The sequence below is a fragment of a genome, unplaced genomic scaffold (assembly GCF_019419815.1).
Source record: "Pyrus x bretschneideri cultivar Hongxiangsu unplaced genomic scaffold, Pyrus_bretschneideri_v1 Contig53, whole genome shotgun sequence".
NCBI classification, from domain to species: Eukaryota; Viridiplantae; Streptophyta; class Magnoliopsida; order Rosales; family Rosaceae; genus Pyrus; species Pyrus x bretschneideri.
The window spans coordinates 2,714,848-2,735,862 of NW_025999791.1; the positions used below are offsets into that span (position 1 = coordinate 2,714,848).

The 21,015-nt window shown below is 37.8% G+C and overlaps 2 protein-coding genes across 3 annotated transcripts; one reads left to right on the top strand and one right to left on the bottom strand.

Annotated features, from left to right (window-relative positions):
- Nucleotides 1-729: 729 nt before the first annotated feature.
- On the bottom strand, nt 730-14,107 carry LOC103935216 (trafficking protein particle complex subunit 8-like). Its single transcript, XM_009344979.3, is given in 29 exon segments — nt 730-1,203; nt 1,205-1,495; nt 1,600-1,712; nt 1,928-2,089; nt 2,217-2,450; nt 2,634-2,792; nt 2,888-3,043; nt 3,316-3,426; nt 3,523-3,708; nt 4,471-4,546; nt 5,258-5,315; nt 5,419-5,529; nt 5,708-5,849; nt 6,737-6,844; nt 7,411-7,534; nt 7,631-7,728; nt 7,815-7,943; nt 8,120-8,239; nt 8,920-9,006; nt 9,194-9,344; nt 9,448-9,542; nt 9,651-9,731; nt 9,855-9,917; nt 10,055-10,172; nt 12,144-12,306; nt 12,509-12,613; nt 12,833-12,932; nt 13,473-13,567; nt 13,694-14,107. Coding segments are annotated over 29 exon segments (3,852 nt in total). The 5' UTR covers nt 13,857-14,107; the 3' UTR covers nt 730-950.
- A 287-nt stretch (nt 14,108-14,394) lies between these two features.
- Nucleotides 14,395-20,975, top strand: LOC103935215 (DExH-box ATP-dependent RNA helicase DExH1). 2 transcript variants are annotated; one of them, XM_009344977.3, is made up of 16 exons: nt 14,395-14,533; nt 14,895-15,040; nt 15,185-15,284; nt 15,360-15,584; nt 15,670-15,765; nt 16,410-16,685; nt 17,322-17,525; nt 17,621-17,776; nt 18,016-18,108; nt 18,282-18,496; nt 18,838-18,997; nt 19,130-19,403; nt 19,480-19,672; nt 19,765-19,957; nt 20,159-20,527; nt 20,655-20,975. In XM_009344977.3, the coding sequence occupies exons 2-16, from the start codon at nt 14,895-14,897 to the stop codon at nt 20,784-20,786; spliced, it is 2,832 nt and encodes a 943-aa protein (XP_009343252.2). In that variant the 5' UTR covers nt 14,395-14,533; the 3' UTR covers nt 20,787-20,975. The 2 variants fall into 2 exon arrangements, with proteins under 2 accessions (XP_009343252.2, XP_048426505.1); XM_048570548.1 differs by lacking the exon at nt 14,395-14,533 and having other exon boundaries at nt 14,903-15,040; nt 15,180-15,284.
- The last annotated feature ends 40 nt before the right edge of the window (nt 20,976-21,015 follow it).

Consider the following 21,015-nt stretch of genomic DNA (forward strand, 5'->3'; position numbering starts at 1 on the left):
AAAGTAGTTTGTCATACTAATTAATATTTAAGATAAAGTTTATAAATATTTTTCTTCTAAAAATAAAATATATTTAGTAATTCACTTTTATTTGTTAAGAAAATTAAATTAATAGCACATCTAGTAATATACCCTTTTTGGTCATTTCACACAGTCACAGCTGTTTTACAAAAAAGTTTACCAAACACTATGATACTGCTTTTTGTTTCCAAAAGCACTTTTACAAAAAAGTTTACCAAACACTTTGCTGGCTTTATTTCACAGCCGCTTATTTTCACAGCACAGCCACTTATTCTCACAGCAGCTTTTTTTCAAAGCACAGCAATACCAAACCAGCCCTTGGTCGGGTGTTATTGCGTTTTTGGATTGTGAAATCGCCAATGACACACCCAGCATAAAACTACTTCGTCGGCTTTATACACCCACGCGGGCACAGTTCTTATCACAGGCATTTTACACGCGTGTTTTCACAACTCCTACACGAGAAGAAGTTTAGGGAGATCACTAACGAAAAATGATTTCTGCATACCAATTTTTCTTTCTACACAACCGTGCTTCCCCATCTCTTAATTCTCCTTTGATTTCTTCGACCCACGACCATGGGTGTGATACCGTCCTCGACGTCCATCACGTATATCTCCTTAAGAATTGTAATCGAAACATAAAGAGATACGGCCTTTTTTGTCTAATGAAAAGGGGTACATTCATCCATGTATAACAATTTCGGAGTACACCAACTAACATTCACTGCTCTAATTATTCAGAGAACAAAATGGAAAAACAATTTGATTTCATCTCCTAACTTTCCTAACCCTTTCATAGTTCCTGCTGTGCTAAAATAAAAAATCGAAAACAAAAGAGAGACATCGCGAACATTATAATTTACAGGCCGAAGATACAAAACATAGGACACCCATCGTTATGGAGGACGTAAAAATGAAAGAAAAATTTCAATCTGACTGGAGTACGGTAAGGTAATATGGATATCCCTGGCATGTCCCGGAAGACCCTCTATCCCGATTTTCTTGATCGTTAGAAAGTAAAAGGTTCCAATGCAAAACATAGTTCGACAGGTCATGTGTCCCGGGAGAGAATACACAAACTTGAAGAGGAATTTCAGTTCTTGACATAGGATCAAGTTGGACTCTAGTTGAGCTTGACCCGGACCAAATAAATGGGGAGACACTCTCCACAGGGAATTGACTTACTGACCTGGGATCCAAAGGCATCGGAAGTCACTTTGATGTCAGTCGCCAGTGAGAGGTCATGCCATCCATCTTGGTTGCCAGAAGACGTGGCAGGTTGAACTGGAGTTGCATCGCCTGAATGATCACTAGCACTGGAGTCTGAGGTGTTTATGCGTACAAATGAAACGACATCTGATGAGTTGTAGATTGTCATGCTAAGATTTATTTCACAAAAGGAAGCAGAGAAGTTATGATACAAGGTTCGAGGTCCGTCCACTAGCCATGATATAGGACTTGGGCTTGCAGTACTGTAGATTAACCGCCATAATAGAAGTCAGCGTAACATAAATTAAAACAAGAAACTACAAAGTTAGCTAAAGAGAGCAAAAATCCATTTTGAAACAAAACTTGCCTGCAGTGACATGCATGATGAGAATAAAGATGCGGTGGCTCGGAAACTTCAGGATTAATGTCATTCTTCAAAGGCCGGGAAATCAATATGAAGTCAACTGGATTAGTGTCTCCCTAATCCATACAAAAAGAAAAGGGTCAGTGTGAAAAAAATGCTGAGAAGCAGCCACAGTGCACAAAAGCATAAGCTAATGGGTCATGACTTGTACATGTTCTGATGCACACTTTAGTTCCCCTTCAAGACATGGTGATTTATGAGTCAAACCAAATCCAAACAGTGTCATGAACAAAAAAAGATTGTCGAAATGATATAGCAAGAATATATCAACCTTATGTAAAATTTCCTGGTGCAGTCTTTCATAATGGTGGAAATCTGCCAGGGGAGAGCTAGCTATATCAAAAAGTGGTCCATTACTGAATCTCAAATCAGTTCTCCGAAGTCGGGAATGGGAAGATTTCTCATCTTCAGAAGTTGATGACTTGCCATGATTCTGAATCCAAAATTAATTTCATTCATTAGAAAGAAACGAGGAGAGGGGAGGGGAATAGAGAAAGGGGATGGGGGGGATGAAATTCTGTAAAAAAAGATGGGACCACAGTTTCAGCTTCTTCACGAACCTTGAGCATGAAGAAACATGACAATGCTTGATGAGCGGTCAAAGATTGTGAAGGAATGATGTCATCGACAGGTTGAAGTAATGAGATTTCCCATTGGTTCCCAACAGATGACAACTGTTGAATTTCAAAACTTTCAGAGCTTGTCTTGTTGACAACATCCATGCGCACAAGAAACTCTTGCAATCTTGATGGACAGGGACTAATAAGGAATGACACATCCAATGACGGCAATACCTATGAAAATGAATGTTCATCATTGATATATTGTAATCAATATATTTGAAGATAAGCATCTATTTCAAAAGATTGCATTGATTTATAATCATAAAAAAAAAAAAAATAAAAAAAACCATGAAATACTTCTTAGAAAAGTGAATCAAATCAAGAAACTTTCATAATTGACATTGATGCACACACCTGCAAATTGTAATGCATGCGTAAAGTGCGATATCTCATGGTGCTTGAAGTATCGCCCATCTCATAATATATAGTTATGTACAAGGAAATGTTCCCAGGAGCAGCTGCCCGAAACCAAAGAGGCCACAATAATGGTGTTTCCCCTTGAATAATTGTGTCCTGAAGTATAGAAAGAGATCAACATAAAACACTAAGAGCAGAAACTGGAAATTTATAGCTTCATTATTACAAACCGGGAGAAATTGGATGCTGACCTCTAGAAACAGGGCCTGAGAAATGTCATTAGGGTTAGCATGTTCAGCAGACTGATCAGAATTTGTCTTTTCTAAGCAAGCAGGAAACTCGGTGTTCAAACTTTCTCGCTTTCCAAGATTTAAGAATCTAGGATGACTAATCCTTATTTTCAGATTCTGCAAGAATATCAGGCCATAACATGTAAGCACATTAAACAGATTGTAAGAATATGGTAAGCCCCTGCCTAACATAAAGGTGTATAATCATTAGCTCATGCAATGGCATCTAGTACAACAATCCTGCATGGCAAAGTGATCAAAGAAATTTCAAGACAACTACCTAGACTGCGTCCTAAACAATGAAGAGCAAACAAAAATTTCACAAAAACAACACAGATAAACCAACTAGCTGATTATAGATTTAGAACATAGAGTCCAACTGAGCATACCTTCACAGCAAATTCAGATTTGTTCTTTAACTCCAACACAAGATGCCGTAAATCTCCCGCATATGCCCTTTTAGGTGGTGGATGAATGACACCCTCAAGCTTGGGTACACTCTGACATAGGAAAGAAGATAGTCAGAAGAAATGGATGCCCGAACATAGTCATTGAAGAATTTTGAGGTGGAAAGAATAGGAGGTGGGAGCAAACACCTTAACAACTACAAACTTTAAATTATCACTATGAGGATGCTCAGCCTTCTGTATTCGCTTTCTGCTTATCTTCTTCATGGGGTTAGTGTCAAATTTATGGAAGCCAACAACAGAACCTGACAACTTCCACTTTACACCAACAATCTGTAAAATGCCTTCTATTCTAGGAGTAACCGTTAGTTGCACCTGAAGGGAACGGGAACTGACAATAAGTAGAATTTGAGAAGTATAATAATGAATTTGTAAAAAAGATAGTTTATAAAATGTGTTATGGGAAATCAATTTAACTATATTTTTCAAGCAGAAAGAATAACCAGACATGTAAAATAGATCTCAAAATGTCTTCAAAATAAATAAACAATTGAAGTTGGCACAATGTGCACAGGAAGTACACAGGAAAAAATAAAAATGTAGAGGACTGAGAAAAAAAGGAAGAAAAGACAGTGATTGAAGTCATGCATCATATTAGCTAAAAACTCAGCTCTATTTTATTCTTAGTACAAAGTTACAAATCAAGTTAAGAATGAGAATTATAAAAACATATATTAAATTTTAGTAGTATAACTAACCAGTTTTATTAGTTTCAATCACAAGCAACTCTCTATCATATGCACAGATCGTGTAGATGCAAATTAATTCACTCCATAGACTAAGAAACTCTCTGTCCTAATTGTAATCTGATCCTCTGGAGAGTTGTTCTTGTTCTGTTCTTGGTGGATTTCTTATCCACTTCTGTGTATTACACTTTTCTTTTCTAATAAACTGTTATAGTTTCTTCTCAAAAAAAAAAATAGACTAAGAAACACCAAAAGATATATAGTACTCAGTGATTTGAAAATTTTGCAAAAGGAAAAAATGTGAGAAAAGGGTCTTAATTACTTTACATTTATGGAGGATCCTAAAACACTTCATTCTGCAGTACTTTAACAACACAAATGAAGTACTCACCACAATTTTTTCACCTCCTGCTAATGAAAAATCAACACCAGACAAAGAAAATAAAGAACTCTCAAAGTTCACATCCCTGCAAAAGTCAAGCAAACAAATCCACCTTAGCAGGTGCAAACATGATAAGAACTGAAATAGGGATACTGATATAGACAAGTAATGAATGTTTTCAAAGCCAAAGCGTAATTATCAAAGCATTTATGAGTAAGCCTTTGGGACACAAAGCTCTACAACAAGAAATATACACTGGTCATGGTTTAAGCCCCAAATACACTGACTTATTAAGTAGTCCATGGGACAGCCTAATATCCATTAAAATCATGAAATACGGAAGCGCACAAGCCCTACTAAAAGGCCCAAACTTGGCAAAGCCAAAACTCATTTTACAAACCCAACTGGTTCTGGTTCATATTAAAATAAAATAAGTAAAGAATCCACCGGTTGTGCAATATAAAGGCATGCGGTCAGCCAAACCAATGACAGACAGTATTACTACAGGTTGATACTAGTCTTGCCAAAGGAGAAGATGAGATTTCTCTACGAACTCCTCAAACTTTCAGTGATGTCTTGATTAAGAGCTTACAGAGTCATTAAAAGATAACTTTGGCCAGTAAGTATTCAAAAATAAATAAATAAACTATCAATTCAGCAACAAAATAGCTCATGCCCAGTAATGCAATAAGATGCTGAAAGTCATCGCCCAATGCAGTTTAGGGTTGCATTGCTCTGAATGCCTCACCAATGCCTTAAAAATACTGAAAGTAATTATAAACAATCATATACACACCTATGAATTAAATTAGTAGATTCCCCATCCTGAATCTCCGTCAATGAGCTACTTGCATCTGCATCATCACAAACCGATCCACCCAATGATTGTGACATGTGCTCGCCAATAATCAACTTAAAGTAGTTAAATTGTGTTTGTGTGTGTTGGGGGGTAGTTACCAGATTTCATTTCATCAGAGCCTGCAGAAAGCTCGCATATTAGGGAAACACTAGACAGGAGGAGGGGGATTTGCAATGGGTTTTTGAATTCGATATCAACCCTGACAGCTTCTGCATATGGTAATAAAGAACAAAATATCAAGAAATGTCAACAAAGCGTAAAATAACCCTACAATATCTTCTTTCTTCAATATCAATGGCAAGAAGAATGTGCATTAATCCTTAGAAGGATGCAATTTAATATATAAAGTACAAATCATGCAACTTTATATATTGATCGTGTTCATACCTCCTGCAACACAAACATTTGAATCTTTGTACTTCTTTGGGATAAGCTTTGATTGTAACTCCAACCAATTAGTTCTAGCAGTAGACAAATTTGGAATCATTTCCTCCTCTAAGGAGACCCATATTCTTTCCTTGACATTTGCCTGGAATGTTTGTAACACAACACTAGCAATTACAAGCCATGGTCTAAAAACCTTAAAGAGTCATTCAAGAAAGTCCATGAGAAAGGAAGGCTTCTCATCAGCATCACATATAGATGAAAGGAATAAGTATGATCACATTTTCTGCGCCTATGATCAAAGCACAAATTACGTGAGTTTTCATAAGTAATTCATGCTCATTAGTACATCATACTACGTGTACCACATTTAGAAATTCCTATACAACACTCTCAAGATTCTTTTCTTGAAGTTCGCAAAAATTCAGTCCACAATTTAGTAAGGCTACAAAGCAGAATATGTGTCCATAAGAATAAACAATCAATTTGTAAACCTTCATTTTTCCCAATCATGTTGTGTGTGTGTGTCACAATACATTCATTGATATGTTGTACATGGTTCTGCAAAAGCAGAACTCCAGCAGCAGCATAGGAAAACTAAAAGAGTCAAGCATGTCAAAAGACTTATTCAGGCAGTTTTGTTTGTTGTACGTTGTGGCAATCCCTACACTACAATTTGTAACCTCGTTCAAAGACTTTATGCACCTTGGGAATATATGCATTAACAATGCAAAGCCCCTAGAGGTTTACAAGAGCTGGCATATTTCCATCTATTTGTGTTCCACTGCTGTACCAAAATCACCGAAACAGCAACATCCATATATTTTTCATAAGGGAGGTACAACCCTTATATACAATAAGAACATCATCCTCATATTCTACAAGTAAACTCACCAGCCTCCTAATAGCTTCATCAAATGGGAGAGAAATAATGAAATTACATGGAAGAAATCATTGAAAAATAAGGAAATAGAGAGAAAAGGGGGAGCATTGAATAGAACATTTATAAGATAGAAAGGAAATATAACTTACAGCTGCAGATGATGCATAAGTCCGATGATCCTCAAAAATTACCCTAAGAGATGAAATATTGATCTCTGGCAATTGAAGCTTTGATACTTCAAATGTTTTCCCTGCTTTCTATATAATCGAGGAGGAAAGCTCAGTTAGTTTTTAGTAAAACCTAGTTGAAGGACTATGTTGATCTCATTTCAATTGCTTAAAATATTTTAAGAAATTTAATCTGTTTAATCTAAGAAACATAACGTAAGCAAAAAGCGCAAACCATAAAAGAGTGATAAATAGGACAGAAGTCTACTAATTTTTGCTACAGAAGTTGCTAAAACTTCCGTTCCAATTTGAACAGGTCTGTGGATGTCTACAGGGCCTGAGAAGTTATTCTGTTTCCTATCAGGATCATATTTAACTTTGCAGACTCTGGGGGTGTAGAATCACCTAACATTTTAGTCCACCCTACGTGGTGTATGCATGTTTTAAAATACCAAAAAAATTTAAAATATGGCATTAAACTCATTCTGAATGCAGGTTAATGAATTTAAAAGGTCAAGCCAAACAATATTATACCTTGAGATCTGAAATGAAAGTTAATTTTTCCTTCTAAAGAGCAAATACAAACTATTTTAAGGACCTTACACTTTTTCCTTCTCCTCAATCAAGCACAGAATACAAAGAGTACTAGTGCTGACCTGAACAATTTGAAGGAAGTCTCTCAGGAATAACTCCTGCGTTTTCTTGGACTGATGACTACAGGCCAGGACCTCCAACACATGATTTACAGCCAAATCATATAGCCCAAGAAGAGCATACCACCTGAATCACAGAAATTGTATGAAATATGCTATAGATTGGTCCGCAAGAAGTTGGCATGCAAAACTACATACCAAATAAAGCTGCATCTAAACTTACTGTCCAATATGGAAATGAACATGGTCTTTGATATGACACCACGTAGTCCCTGTATACACAGACATGGCACCTCTATATGTGCGAATTGCATGTTTGACCTGAAGAACACAAGGCAAGAAATCTTTTTCAAAAGATGCAGCATTTATTTAAACAAGTTAAGTTGAATAAACTAAAGAATAGCTACCTGATCACATTTCTTGTAACGGTCACCAGAAAGAACAAGATGAAATCCATATTTGTGCAACATAGGCGGTCTAGACAGCAAGTAACAATAAGAAGCTTGCTCAAGCATTACAGCGGAATGTAGTGGCTCCTATCAAAGAATTAGTCAGGAATGAGAAAACAAGACCTCCTAACTGATTATAGAGAAAAGCTAGCAGTAAGACGCTTGCTCAAGCATTATAGCAGACTGTAGCAGCTCCAAAAAAAGAACTGGCCAGGAGTAAAAAAATGTTCCCGTAACATATGAAATTGAAAAATGAGCATAACCTCAGTACAAACACGGAAGTAAACAGTTGCAGCCTCTTTATACTGATATCTTGCCTTCAACATCTCCACCCACCAAAGACCACACCTAGTTGCATTTTGCTGGCTAGATGGTGCAACTTTCTGCTTGGATACCAATAAAATAAAATTAGGAAGAATCAACCAGAAAGAAGAACAGGAAAGATATGGGGGAGCTGCAAGTGGATATTATAACGTAAGTCAACAGGCTAGAAAATTTGCCAATTTAGCCAGTCAAGTTCCAGAAAAAATGCAGAACAATCCGTGCAAATGCAAACCTGAGAATCTATTGAGAGCAAAAATGGAATTGTAGGACGTCGGAGTTGGATTTTAGGTGGATGGGTTGGATTGGCATGAAACTGATGAGGAGACAGCATATTGGTTGCAAGGCCTTTAACTGGAAGATGAAACTTGAAAAGTTTTGTTTGCCTGTGGAAGGATAGATCCCTTTGGTTTGGTGGGTTTTACATGACAGCTTCCCAGGATTGTTGGGCTGTGACTAGAGACTAATCATCTAACAAAATATTTTGAGTATTAAGAGTGAGCTTGTGATGAACACTAATGCTATTAAAATATGCTTGATTCCTAAAACTCCATTTGTTCAAGTCATCGACTACAGACCTACAATTTGGTTCACTAGTATCTACATGATCTTAGCTAAAGCTCATATCCCTGAGATTGAGAGAGGCATTGGGTAAGGTCATGTGATACCTATTCCTCAAGGGCTTTCGGCTAGCAAACATATTAATCTCAAACGAAACAGGAAAATTAAAAAATATACATACTAAATAGGTAGTAAATGCGTTTTCCATGCAATACTCTGCATCCTTTCTTGATTGGTCTAACATGAAATACGCAAGCCCCATCATTTCCTGCAAGAACAAATGAAATAAGTGAGATTTGTTACACCATGAAACCCTCACAACAAAATAAAGACCTTTTAGCCAAGGGAGAGAAATCGAATGTAGGGATACATAAGCAGAGGGGTAAAATCAAAATCCAAAAAAGAAATATATAAAATTAGGGAAAAAGTTACAATCCAAAAGCCATTAAACCCACCTGTACGCCAGCATAGCGTTTCCAGGCTTTGTCAAGCTTGTAATCTGTGGATATTAGGCGATAATTTGACAATGCAAGTTCATAATCACGTAGCATGAAGGCATAATCACCCAAAACTCTAATTTGGGATTCAATGGAGTTAAAGGTATATCTAGAACAAGGAATGTAAACTCCACATTAGTAGAATAAAAGGATATAACAAAGAACACGTAGTAACAAAATAATAATGAAATGAAATATATTGTACAGCATACGTAGGGCCACTGGGAGAATCCACCACATCATCTTTTCCTTTTCTCCACCATAGATTTTTTATTTGATTCCTAAAACCTTTCCTTGTTGCAGCAACCTGAAAACCAGAGAGTCAGACATAATCTAATTAATTACACATATACCAATTGTACACTAGAAAGTAAAATACTCACAGAACTAAAGGTAATATTGTCGAGTTACATACCTGCTGATTAAGCGCACGTATTTTTTGCTCCATGTAGGGAATAATGTGTTTAGTTGATAAATCTTGCATAAGATCCCTTATCTGTCCCAGTTTGTACAAATTGGATATCATGGTCAAAATTCTGACGTAAGCAAAACATTTGAATTATCAACCTAGCATAGGATTATAAGAAAATTAGATAATGAGCAACAAAAAGTACTTTACCTCATTAAAATCGTTAATATTAAGGAAGCAGCGAAGCGGTTGACTAGGTAAATCTTCAAATTTCTGTCAATAACACACACAAGCATAGAGGCTCAGCTATAATGCATCTAATTACTTTGTACAATAATACCATCAGACAATCTACCTACGGAAAAGCAAAGCAGAACAAGGTAAAAACAGAGTACTTCAGAATAGCTTACATAAAGCACCCAGGGATAATCTTGATGTTCAACCACACCATCTTGAGAAGAATTAATGCATAGTAATTGACAGTCAGAGCCAAAAGTGCTCCTCATTTCAGTTAAAATTTTAGTTGCCCTGCAAAAATAATAAGACTTAACAATATCAATTTTCCATTGTTGTCACCCTTGATTATCGAAAGTTACTATTTCTCTTAGAGAGCTCATCCAACAGAAAAGTTACAAGATTGTTTGAAAAGAAAATAAGAGAAGAAACAAGTAGAAGGAAAGAGAAACAAAATGTCCAACAACAAAAAGCCCACAATCAATATAATACTTCCCTCTCCCCTCTTTCCAACACCAAATCTAGAGAGGAACTCAAGAGACCTCACTCTGATTTTTTATTTATGTTTATAAGATAGGACTCTATTGTTTCTTATCATTCCATCCAATGAGTTCACAAAATTTCCAAACATGACATAACCACAAAGTTCAAGCTTTCATTTGAAGTAACTCCAAAATGATACTCCCCGAATAAGGAGTAGCAATCTCTTGACAGCGCATCACAATACTAAACACCTAAAGAAACTTCCTCCAAATATGAGTGATAAAAGGACAATGCAGGAAGCAATGACTAATACAATTTGCATCTATAAAGCAAAACAGGCACCAATGAGGTGGTCTTCTTTTTTGGACTATGATGTACACCCCAGAGTATCTAGCAAGGATTAGAAAAAAAAAAAAAAAGATTTAGATGAAAAACACCAAGCACATTTTAACTCCATATGAAGCAAAGGGAACTGAAGATCAAGAACACTCACAATTCTCCGACATTCATGTAACACCTAAAAGTCAAGAGCCAATAAACAGATGTAGAGGGAACTGAAGAGGCAAACAAGCAACTGAAGAGAAAGCAGCATACTGATTTAATGACACCGATTATTAATGAGGGAAGAAGACTCCCAAGACAAACTTCTACCAAGATCTACTCCTATTCCATCCCCCCAATTTTACTTTGCTACCTCAATGGTGCATCTTAAGCAAATCTGCCTCTGAATCAACCGACCACCTTTTTTCATTGTCCTGTGACATTGAGTTTATGGCTGATGTTGTTCAGGGAGAAGGTATCTCTTGGGTAATACCAAAGAATTGTCTTTCCTCATCAAAGCCGGGGTATTGTTTGTCTGTATGTTTCATGCTGTGGTTTAGGTTGTTTGGATGCAGAGAAATGAAAGGATCTTCAAGGATTATGGGGAGCAAATAAATTTCAGTTTCTATCAGTCTAATGGTCTTCTGTTTCTAATGAGTTCACACTGGAATATCAGTTTCCTTCCTTTGTCTAGATTGGAAGGCAGCTATTTGCTAGTCTGGCTGTTTTTGGCTCTAGGCTGTTGTTTGTTTTTGTTTGCTTGGGTTTGTGGTCTTTCTTGTGGTAGGAGTGTTCAGGCTGGTATGTTAGACCACCCTCTCCGTTTGCTTCTTTTGTTAATGAAATTGATCATTATTAAAAAAAAAAGTTTCAAATCTTCATCCTTTCCTGTAGAAAATCTCTAGGATTTTGTTCGCTCTTTGGGAGTCTAAATATAGACATGAAATTAGTAGGAATAGTACTTAAGACTGACTGCATGAGCATGAGTTATAACCTCTAGGCAAACAAGGACATTCCCAGAATTTTACAATTCATAATCCCCGAATTTCAGAAAGCACGGATTACACCCCGAAGGGTGCCTAAGATAAATCAAGGCCACCCACCAGCTTCGCAACTCATACCCAAATCAGGGACACCCTTATCTGAACATTGATATCCACCATAACACTCTTGAACACCTTGATTATGAAGCTCAATAATCCTAATATAGTTTATAAGAGAACTAAGAAGACTATTTGGATTATCAATGTTAGCTTACCTTGTTTCAACTCCATGTACCTTGATGGTATGAAAATAGCCCTTAGTTCCTTACCTCCCTATATTTACTAAATTCAGTCAAATGTGTACACAAATTAATTTGCTAAGTTCTGAGACTGCTGACCAATAGCTATAAAAGTTTTATGGCCATGCAGATTCTTCATTCACTTTCTAACATGATTAGAAGACCAGAAAGGTACGTACTTCTCTAAAGGTCCATCTTGATTATCATGCACTAGTAAATAATGCTTCAAAATCCTTGGGTCCATTGCCCCATTAGTAAGAAGGGAGGGCAACTTGGTCGAGTTAAAGAGGTCATCAAATCTGTTGATGGGCTGATCATCCTTTGAAGAAACTACAACGAGACCTGCAAGTAAAATCAACAAGATAGTTACATCAGACCACCAATTAATACCACAAAAAGAAAAAGTAGCATTTTGAGAACTACGATTCTCTGACTGATAGCGTGGACCAGACTTTTTGAGCTTTGTCATTAAATTGTAACTAGATAGGCAAAAGATAGGTACTTTACAAGTTTCAAAGGTACTTTATAAGTTTCAACATCTTACATGCCACAGGATGATCAAAAGCTTCGTGGTCTGAAAAAGACACCGTATGCACAAGCTCTTTATTGAAAAACTGAAACCATGATGGTTGAACTTCAGATTCCGATACTGCAAAGGAAAGCCATAATCAATGTTAAAAATGCAGATCTGGGTAAAAATAAGCATTCATTTCAATTTCAATTGTACAACACAGGTGCACAGAATAGCCTATGAAAGATAATTGCTCAATCAATTTCACAAAATCTAAAATTAAGAATAACAGAAAATAGTTAGCCACAGCACAACTCCCTTGAGAGCAGAATAGCCTATACGAGGAATAATACTTACTGGATAATGCATTATCAATTTGAGGCAGGTCCGAGCACAATTCAGAAAGATCTTTCTCCGCAGCCTGGGTTATGACTTGTTTCAACCTCTCTTTTGCTACCTAGGTGAAGTTAAACAATATATCTCAGGCTCAGACAGTTGAGAATCCGAGAGGATATTAACCTTAACTATAAAACTACATATACAAAACAGACATAATATTCAAACCCAAAAGGGCCAAAACCCACCTAAACTTCAATACGATACTTCTTCTCATTTTTTTCTCCCTTTGCTACTGAGAACATACCACGATGGAAAGCAGCACAGTGTACATAAGAGTTTGAACCAGCCAACGAGGAACATTTAACATTTAACAAGTTGGACTTGTAATTGTTTCAACTTGAGCTTAAGTTTCTTCTTAATGCTTACTCTGTCTACTCAATATCTAACAAGTATAGTCCTTTTTCCCTTTTCCCCTTCCCATCTCTCGGTTAATGTCCGTGCTTTCAAAAATCAAGTCAAATGTTTATATGTGCCAGCCTAGTAGCCTACCAATATCAACTAGTCAAATTAGCAGCCAAGAAAACTTGAGTTCAACTAACTCCAATTTATTTAATTCGCACATTTTCACAGCAACAAAACAGCACAATCGAAAAATTACCTCTAAGTTTGGTTGCCGAATATCCGACTCATAAAACAACCGCAACCCGAACTTCTGAAGCCTGTAGGGTTGATCACTCGCAGTCCGCACCGGCACTGAACCGAAACCGAAACACAAAAATCTCAATTTCCACCCAAATTCCACCATCAGAAAACCCTAACACACACATAAATAGGTGCATAAATTAGTAGAGAAGTGAGAAATAAGAGCGTGGCGTTCACCGTCGATGTTGTTGAAGACGCAGAAGGGCTTGAGCATTTGAACAAAGGTGAGGCCGTTCTTGAGGCAAGCTTCTTCGACGAGGGGCGTACGGAGGACCATGACGACGGGAGTGATCTCCTCCAATAACATTCTGCCAAGTGGAGTATTCGCCGGATCAACCATTTCTCTGGAAATGCGCGGTGAAATTGGCGACGGCGACTCGGAGTAAATGACGGGACTGAGTCACTCACCGGGTCGATGCTGGTCGGGTGAGTCAGGCGGGGGCTGGGCTCTCTCAGATCCCGGGCGTCAATGAAAGATCAGAGAACGAGCGATTCTGGCGAATGAAATCTGCGTAGAGAACTCAGAGAAGAGCTTCTACGACTTGGTTTTTGTTTTTGTTTTCGTTTGTTGTCCGGTATTCGGGTCGGGTAATTATTTGGGCTTATCGGGTTTGTCGGTGGGAAGCCCAATTACATCACTTGGACGCGTGCCCGTTCTCAGCAGCGCGCACAAACATATCTGAAGTGGGAAGTGCGGTCCGTGTGTTCGTTATAAATGTCAGTGCGCTTCCTCCTTGGCGCAACAACAAGCTGCCCGCTTCCCCGACACCTCCTCGCCGCGCCCAAAATCTTCGCGTTTCGCCCTAGGATCTCGACACTCGCCATGTCCGGACGCACCAACTTCCAAGGCGGTCGCCGAGGCGGCCCTAACTCTGGCGGAGGCCGCCGCGGTCGCGGTGGCGGCGGCAGAGGTGGAGGCGGTCGTGGGGAGGTGGAGGTGGAGGCGGCCGCGGCGGAGAACAGCGTTGGTGGGACCCGGTATGGCGCGCAGAGCGACTGAGGCAGCAGGCTGTCCAGGTAGGCAGTGCGTTAGATTATGTGTTTTGCTTTGGTTAATTGAAATTTGAAGAGTTTAGAGTATCTGTGGTAAATTAAGGAGTTGTTTGGTACACACTTAACTCATTGGCTTCGAAAACAAACAAAAATTGGATATAATATGGGTACCAAACAGGCCCTAATGATAATGGATATGATATGGATAGCAGATAGAAGTTCTTGATATGGGTTGTTTGGTATTCTATTTGAAACGAATTTATAGTTTTCGAAAATGATGAATGTAGCTAAATCACCTTGACTTGTTGGTTTCGGAAACAAAAAAGTTGGATTCTAGTGGATAACGAACAGCCTGTAGATGTAATGAATATGATATGCTTGGCAGATGGAAGTGCTTGATGAGACGGAATGGTGGGGAAAGATGGAGGAGATGAAGAACGGAGCGGAGCAGGAGATGGTAATTAAGCGTAATTTTAGCCGGAATGATCAGCAAATTCTATATGACATGGCTTATCAACTGGGGCTTTACTTGTAAGTAGCCTCACTAAGACATTATTTCGTACATTTGGTGTGCAATGCATAGTCCTCTTATTTATATTTTGGGTAAAAGCAAAGCTGCTTATTAGTCTTACAATATCATTTTTTGCATGTTTTTTTATGCTTGGGGAAGGAAAGCCATGCATACAATAAAGGGAAGGCTTTGGTGGTCAGCAAAGTTCCATTGCCGGACTACCGGGCAGATCTTGATGAGCGCCATGGTTCCACACAGAAAGAGGTACGACATTACTTAATGATATTTGGTACAATGCTTCAAATTTGTGCCGGAGTATTCATTTTGTGTTTTGTACAGATTAAAATGTCTACAGAGACTGCCAATAGAGTTGGGAGTCTTTTGCACAGCTCGCCGTCACAGGGGGAAATATCTGTCAATGGGCCTTCTGGGTCAGGGCAGGGAAACAGACAAACTTCAGCTAGCGTAATTACGAGTAAACCTGTTGCCCAGTTAGAGCCTGATAATGTTAATGAGAAAGAGAAACTCAGCCTTCAACTTAAGGAGAAACAGGAAAAAATGAAGGTACATACATGCATATCATACTTCTTGTTTCGTTTAATGGGTTTTGTTGGGAGATTTATCGGTGCTATTGGTTACTTATGAGCAGGTGAGCAATAGTTTAAAAGCAATGCAATCGTTTCGAGAAAAGCTTCCTGCTTTCAAAATGAAATCCGAGTTTCTGAAAGCTGTTTCAGAAAATCAGGTGCAATATTTTGCCCACTTTCATTTAAAATTGTCCTTTTTATCCAGAACCTATGCAAACTCTTGTATGAATTGCTATTTACGATGTTTATTATAGTCTAAATGGAAAAAAAAATGGTTTGAACATCTTCTGCACAGAGAGAGAGAGAGAGAGAGAGAGAGAGAGAACCTAATTGGGACACTCTGTGAGTTGCATCAGATGAAATTCATTGGTCAGTGTATTTGTAAATATACCACACCATTTCGAGATAGCTCGGTATGGCTCACGAGGCATATTGCAATTTTGCAATGAATCCCCAGATGTGTGTACAGCTTACTTTTTGTAAATTTTAGGTTACACTTGTCAACCTTCCACGATAATTTGGCATAAAGATACACATTTATTTAGGTCAAAATTTGAAAAGTATTTCTTAGGTGTTTGCTAGGAAGAATAAAGGATGAAGGTGGAATATATCAACAGTATTGACTAGGTGTTCATCATTTTAGTTGATCTTGATCTAGTGGTCTATATTGATCTGATGACTAGATACTTTTTACAAATCTGTTCAGGAATAGAGGTTCTGTTAACTGTTTACCATATAACTGATCCTTTTTTCCAAGATGCCACCAATTTGCTTACACTTCTTAAATTTGTTTACAATCCAGGTCTTGGTAGTCTCTGGGGAGACAGGTTGCGGAAAAACAACGCAGCTTCCACAATTTATTCTAGAAAATGAGATCTCACGTCTGCATGGTGCTGACTGCAACATAATATGCACACAACCTCGTCGTATTTCTGCTGTATCTGTTGCAGCTCGTATATCCTCTGAAAGGGGAGAGAATCTTGGTGAAACTGTTGGTTATCAGATCCGTCTTGAATCAAAGCGCTCTGCTCAAACACGACTGTTATTTTGCACCACTGGAGTGTTACTTCGACAGTTGGTAATATGTTTTCTCTGTTATGTTTCCAACAATTGGTTTAGACTGGTATCCTGGTTAGTCCTTGTTTTCTTCCCTAGCTAGCCTTCAACAACGTATTAATATGTTTTTCTTTTAACTTCTTGACTTGGATGTTGCTTGATGTGTAGCTTGATTCAGTCCTTAGGTTTATGTTTGTTCTGAGACCTTGAGATAAATAATTGTTTAGATCTCCCCTGGGAAAACAAGTTGTTTTTGTTTATTCACGAGTTATAATTTTGTGCATCCTAGCACTCAGAAAAGTAATGTTAAAGTGTATAATTATACTTCGCAAAACAATGGTGAGTGTTGGAACATTTGTTAGTCCATGTTTTGGAAACCTCCTCCCGTTTATTTTCTGTAAAAGCTAAACCCTATCATCTAGGGAATATTTTTCGAGTTTTCAAATTAGTTCTAATGATATTGGTAGTGGTAACAACTTTGTAACATTTAATACATTCTAAGTTACCTTAATATACTCTTTAAGTCAGTGCTATATCATTGATGGTAATATGCTTGTATTCCAATGGCACCATTATACATGGAATCTTTCTAATCCATTTAATCCATTTAATTAATACTATCCGCGACAACTCTCTTGTATTTGATGTTGACCTACAGGTTCAAGACCCAGAATTAACGGGCGTGAGCCACTTGCTGGTTGATGAAATTCATGAAAGAGGCATGAATGAGGACTTTTTACTCATAATCTTGCGTGACCTTCTTCCTCGGCGTCCAGATCTACGATTAATTCTAATGAGTGCTACCATCAATGCTGACTTGTTCTCCAGATACTTTGGAAATTCCCCAACAATACATATACCAGTATAATTTTCTTCTTTTTCTTTTGATTTACTTGAATCTTTTGAGTTCAAATTTAACATACATGTTTAAATGTTATTGTTGTTGACAAATGGCAGGGATTAACTTTTCCTGTGGCAGAGTTATTTCTGGAAGATATTCTGGAGAAAACTCGTTACGCTGTCAAGTCAGAGTTTGACAACTTTGAGGGGGGGAATTCCAGGAGAAGGAGACAGCAAGATTCCAAGAAAGATCCTTTAACTGAATTATTTGAGGCAATCCAGCATTCCCTTATTATTCTCAATGTCCTCGTTGAAATCTACCTAATTATCTTCTAGTACACATTTTTAATACTTGTACATGTTTAGAGAAATGATACAGCTCTTGGTTCATTAAAATATTTGATGGCATAGACTTATAATCAAAAGAATGTCTGTGTTTATAATTTTTAGCTTGAGCATTTCCTATATTGTTTGTGTTAAGTATTTATGAGGATAATGCTTTGGACATGCAGGATGCCGATATTGATGTTCAGTTCAAAAATTATAGCACAGCTACAAGAAAGTCTCTTGAAGCTTGGTCTGGTTCACAGCTTGATTTGGGGCTGGTAAATCACTTACTTTAGCCCCAGCATTGCTTTGAAGAATGTGTTGCATCTCACTCTCTAATGAGCATATGCTGTCATGCTGAAGGAAGTTTTTCTATGTAGAAAATGAATTCTTGTCCTTTATTAAAAATGGATAAAACAAATTTGCATTCAAATCATCATAACTTTTGTAGGTGGAGGCGACAATTGAACATATATGTCGCAATGAGAGAGATGGAGCAATTCTTGTATTCCTTACGGGCTGGGATGACATATCAAAGTTACTTGACAAAATTAAGGGAAATAGATTCCTTGGAGATCCCACAAAATATATGGTTCTTCCCCTGCATGGGTCAATGCCTACCGTCAATCAACGAGAGATATTTGATCGTCCTCCCCCTAATAAAAGGCAAGCATGTAGTGTTGAAAGAATTTGAAGTTCTATTCTGTTTAGGCATTGAGATTCATCATTTGATCTTATCTTCTATATTTCATGTTTTATCTCCATGTCCTTTGGATCATATGCTCTCGTCTATACGATTAAAAATCATTATGCTTAGTGTTTTCTTCAGTTGAATCAATTGTTTGAACTGATTGAAAATGAAATATGTGCTTTTGTTGTGAGCTAACTTGTTGGTAATCAAAATTACCCTGCATGATCCATATTGTTATATTTTATTAAGACCTCCTTAATCTTGTTTACTTCACCTGTTTTCCAAATATTAAATTTCCTTGTATTTATGTTTTCAGAAAAATTGTGCTAGCAACAAACATAGCCGAGAGTAGTATCACCATAGATGACGTTGTGTATGTCATAGACTGCGGAAAGGCAAAGGAAACCAGTTATGATGCTTTAAACAAGTTGGCTTGTCTATTACCATCATGGATTTCAAAGGCTTCAGCACATCAGGTATAATTTACTAGCAGAAGTAAGAGAATATGAGGCTTTGCCTGTATTTTGGACTCGCTGAGACCAAGCTGGAACCATTTTTTGTTTGGTAAAATGAGCATTAATTTTATTGCTTTGGTGCAATGATTTCAGAGGCGAGGGCGTGCTGGCCGTGTGCAACCTGGAGTTTGTTACAGACTATATCCGAAAATGATCCATGATGCAATGCTCCAATATCAATTACCTGAAATCCTCCGGACGCCGTTGCAAGAGCTATGCCTCCACATCAAAAGTTTGCAACTTGGAGCTGTTGGGTCATTTTTGGCAAAGGCACTTCAGCCACCAGATTCTCTTGCAGTTCAAAATGCAATTGAACTTCTCAAAACCATTGGAGCTTTAGATGACACAGAGGAGCTTACCCCGCTTGGTATGTATCACTTTATGCAACTTATGTCTCTACTGAATATGTGCTCAGGTAGTTGACCAAATATCTTACGTAACAGGTCGCCATCTTTGCACGCTACCATTGGATCCAAACATTGGGAAGATGCTTTTAATGGGTTCTATATTTCAATGCCTCAATCCTGCTTTAACAATTGCAGCTGCTCTTGCTCATCGTGACCCATTTATACTACCAATAAATAGGAAAGAGGATGCTGATGCTGCAAAGAGGTCCTTTGCGGGTGATTCTTTCAGGTACAGCTCATTAAACTGAGGCATATTGCTGAGTGTTACAAGGTTGAGCTTGTTCTCTATATTATTGTATCTGTTTATTTATTTTCTTGCAGTGATCACATAGCTCTTGTGAAAGCTTTTGAAGGATGGAAAGATGCAAAACAAAATGGAGCGGGAGCAGGAAAGTCGTTCTGCTGGGAGAACTTTTTATCCCCTGTAACATTGCAGATGATGGAAGATATGAGGATCCAGTTTCTTGATCTATTATCAAATATTGGCTTTCTTGACAAATCCAGGGGTGCTAATGTAAGCTCCTTTAAGGGCTTGTTTGTTAATCGTTTTATGTTCTGTTTACTTGCTGCTTTTTTTTCCTAATTACAAGACAATATGGAACAAATTTTACATAAAAATTGAAAAGTTTAAAATTGATTTTCAGTTTTCAGCGTCTAACTTTTAGTTCACTTGGATGATGTGCAATAACTAAATATAACATGTGCGTGCGTGCAGGCTTACAATCAATACAGCCATGACTTGGAGATGGTGTGTGCGGTCCTGTGTGCTGGGCTCTATCCGAATGTCGTTCAGTGTAAAAGAAGAGGAAAGCGGACAGCATTCTATACTAAAGAAGTTGGTAAAGTTGATATCCATCCTGCATCAGTCAATGCTGGGGTTCATTTATTCCCTCTCCCTTACATGGTTTATAGTGAAAAAGTGAAGACAACCAGCATTTACATCCGAGACTCTACGAATTTATCAGATTATGCTCTACTTCTATTTGGTGGTAGTCTTATCCCGAGCAAGACCGGGGAGGGCATTGAGATGCTTGGAGGTTACCTTCATTTCTCCGCATCAAAGAGTGTTCTAGAATTGATTCGGGTAATGCCTCTCGAGATCTTATGTTAAATCCATCACCTCTAGAGGACAGCAGTTGCTCCTACACTATTTTATTTGGATAGTGAAAACAATGTTCTGAATATTTGTCTTTCGTTATGGCTTTTTGCAGAAACTGCGTGGTGAACTCGACAAGCTTTTGAACAGCAAGATTGACAACCCAGGATTGGACATCTCCAGCGAGGGAAAGGCAGTTGTGTCTGCTGTGGTAGAGTTGCTGCATAGTCAGAATATACAATATTGAAAACTTTGTTCCTTTCGGACTGTCACGGTTTTGGTAAAATTTTTGCAGTAAAATTTTGTCTCCCATTATGTAATGCAGATGTAATTTGTTTCGTTTTCCATTTGAATGCGCAGCTTAATTTCTTGTGATGTCTTTCTTGTATGACGAGTCTTTAGAAAAAAGTGGCTACGAAGTAATCGTTTACCATCATGTGGGCATCATAGCTTTTTCATCAATGAATATTGTTAAA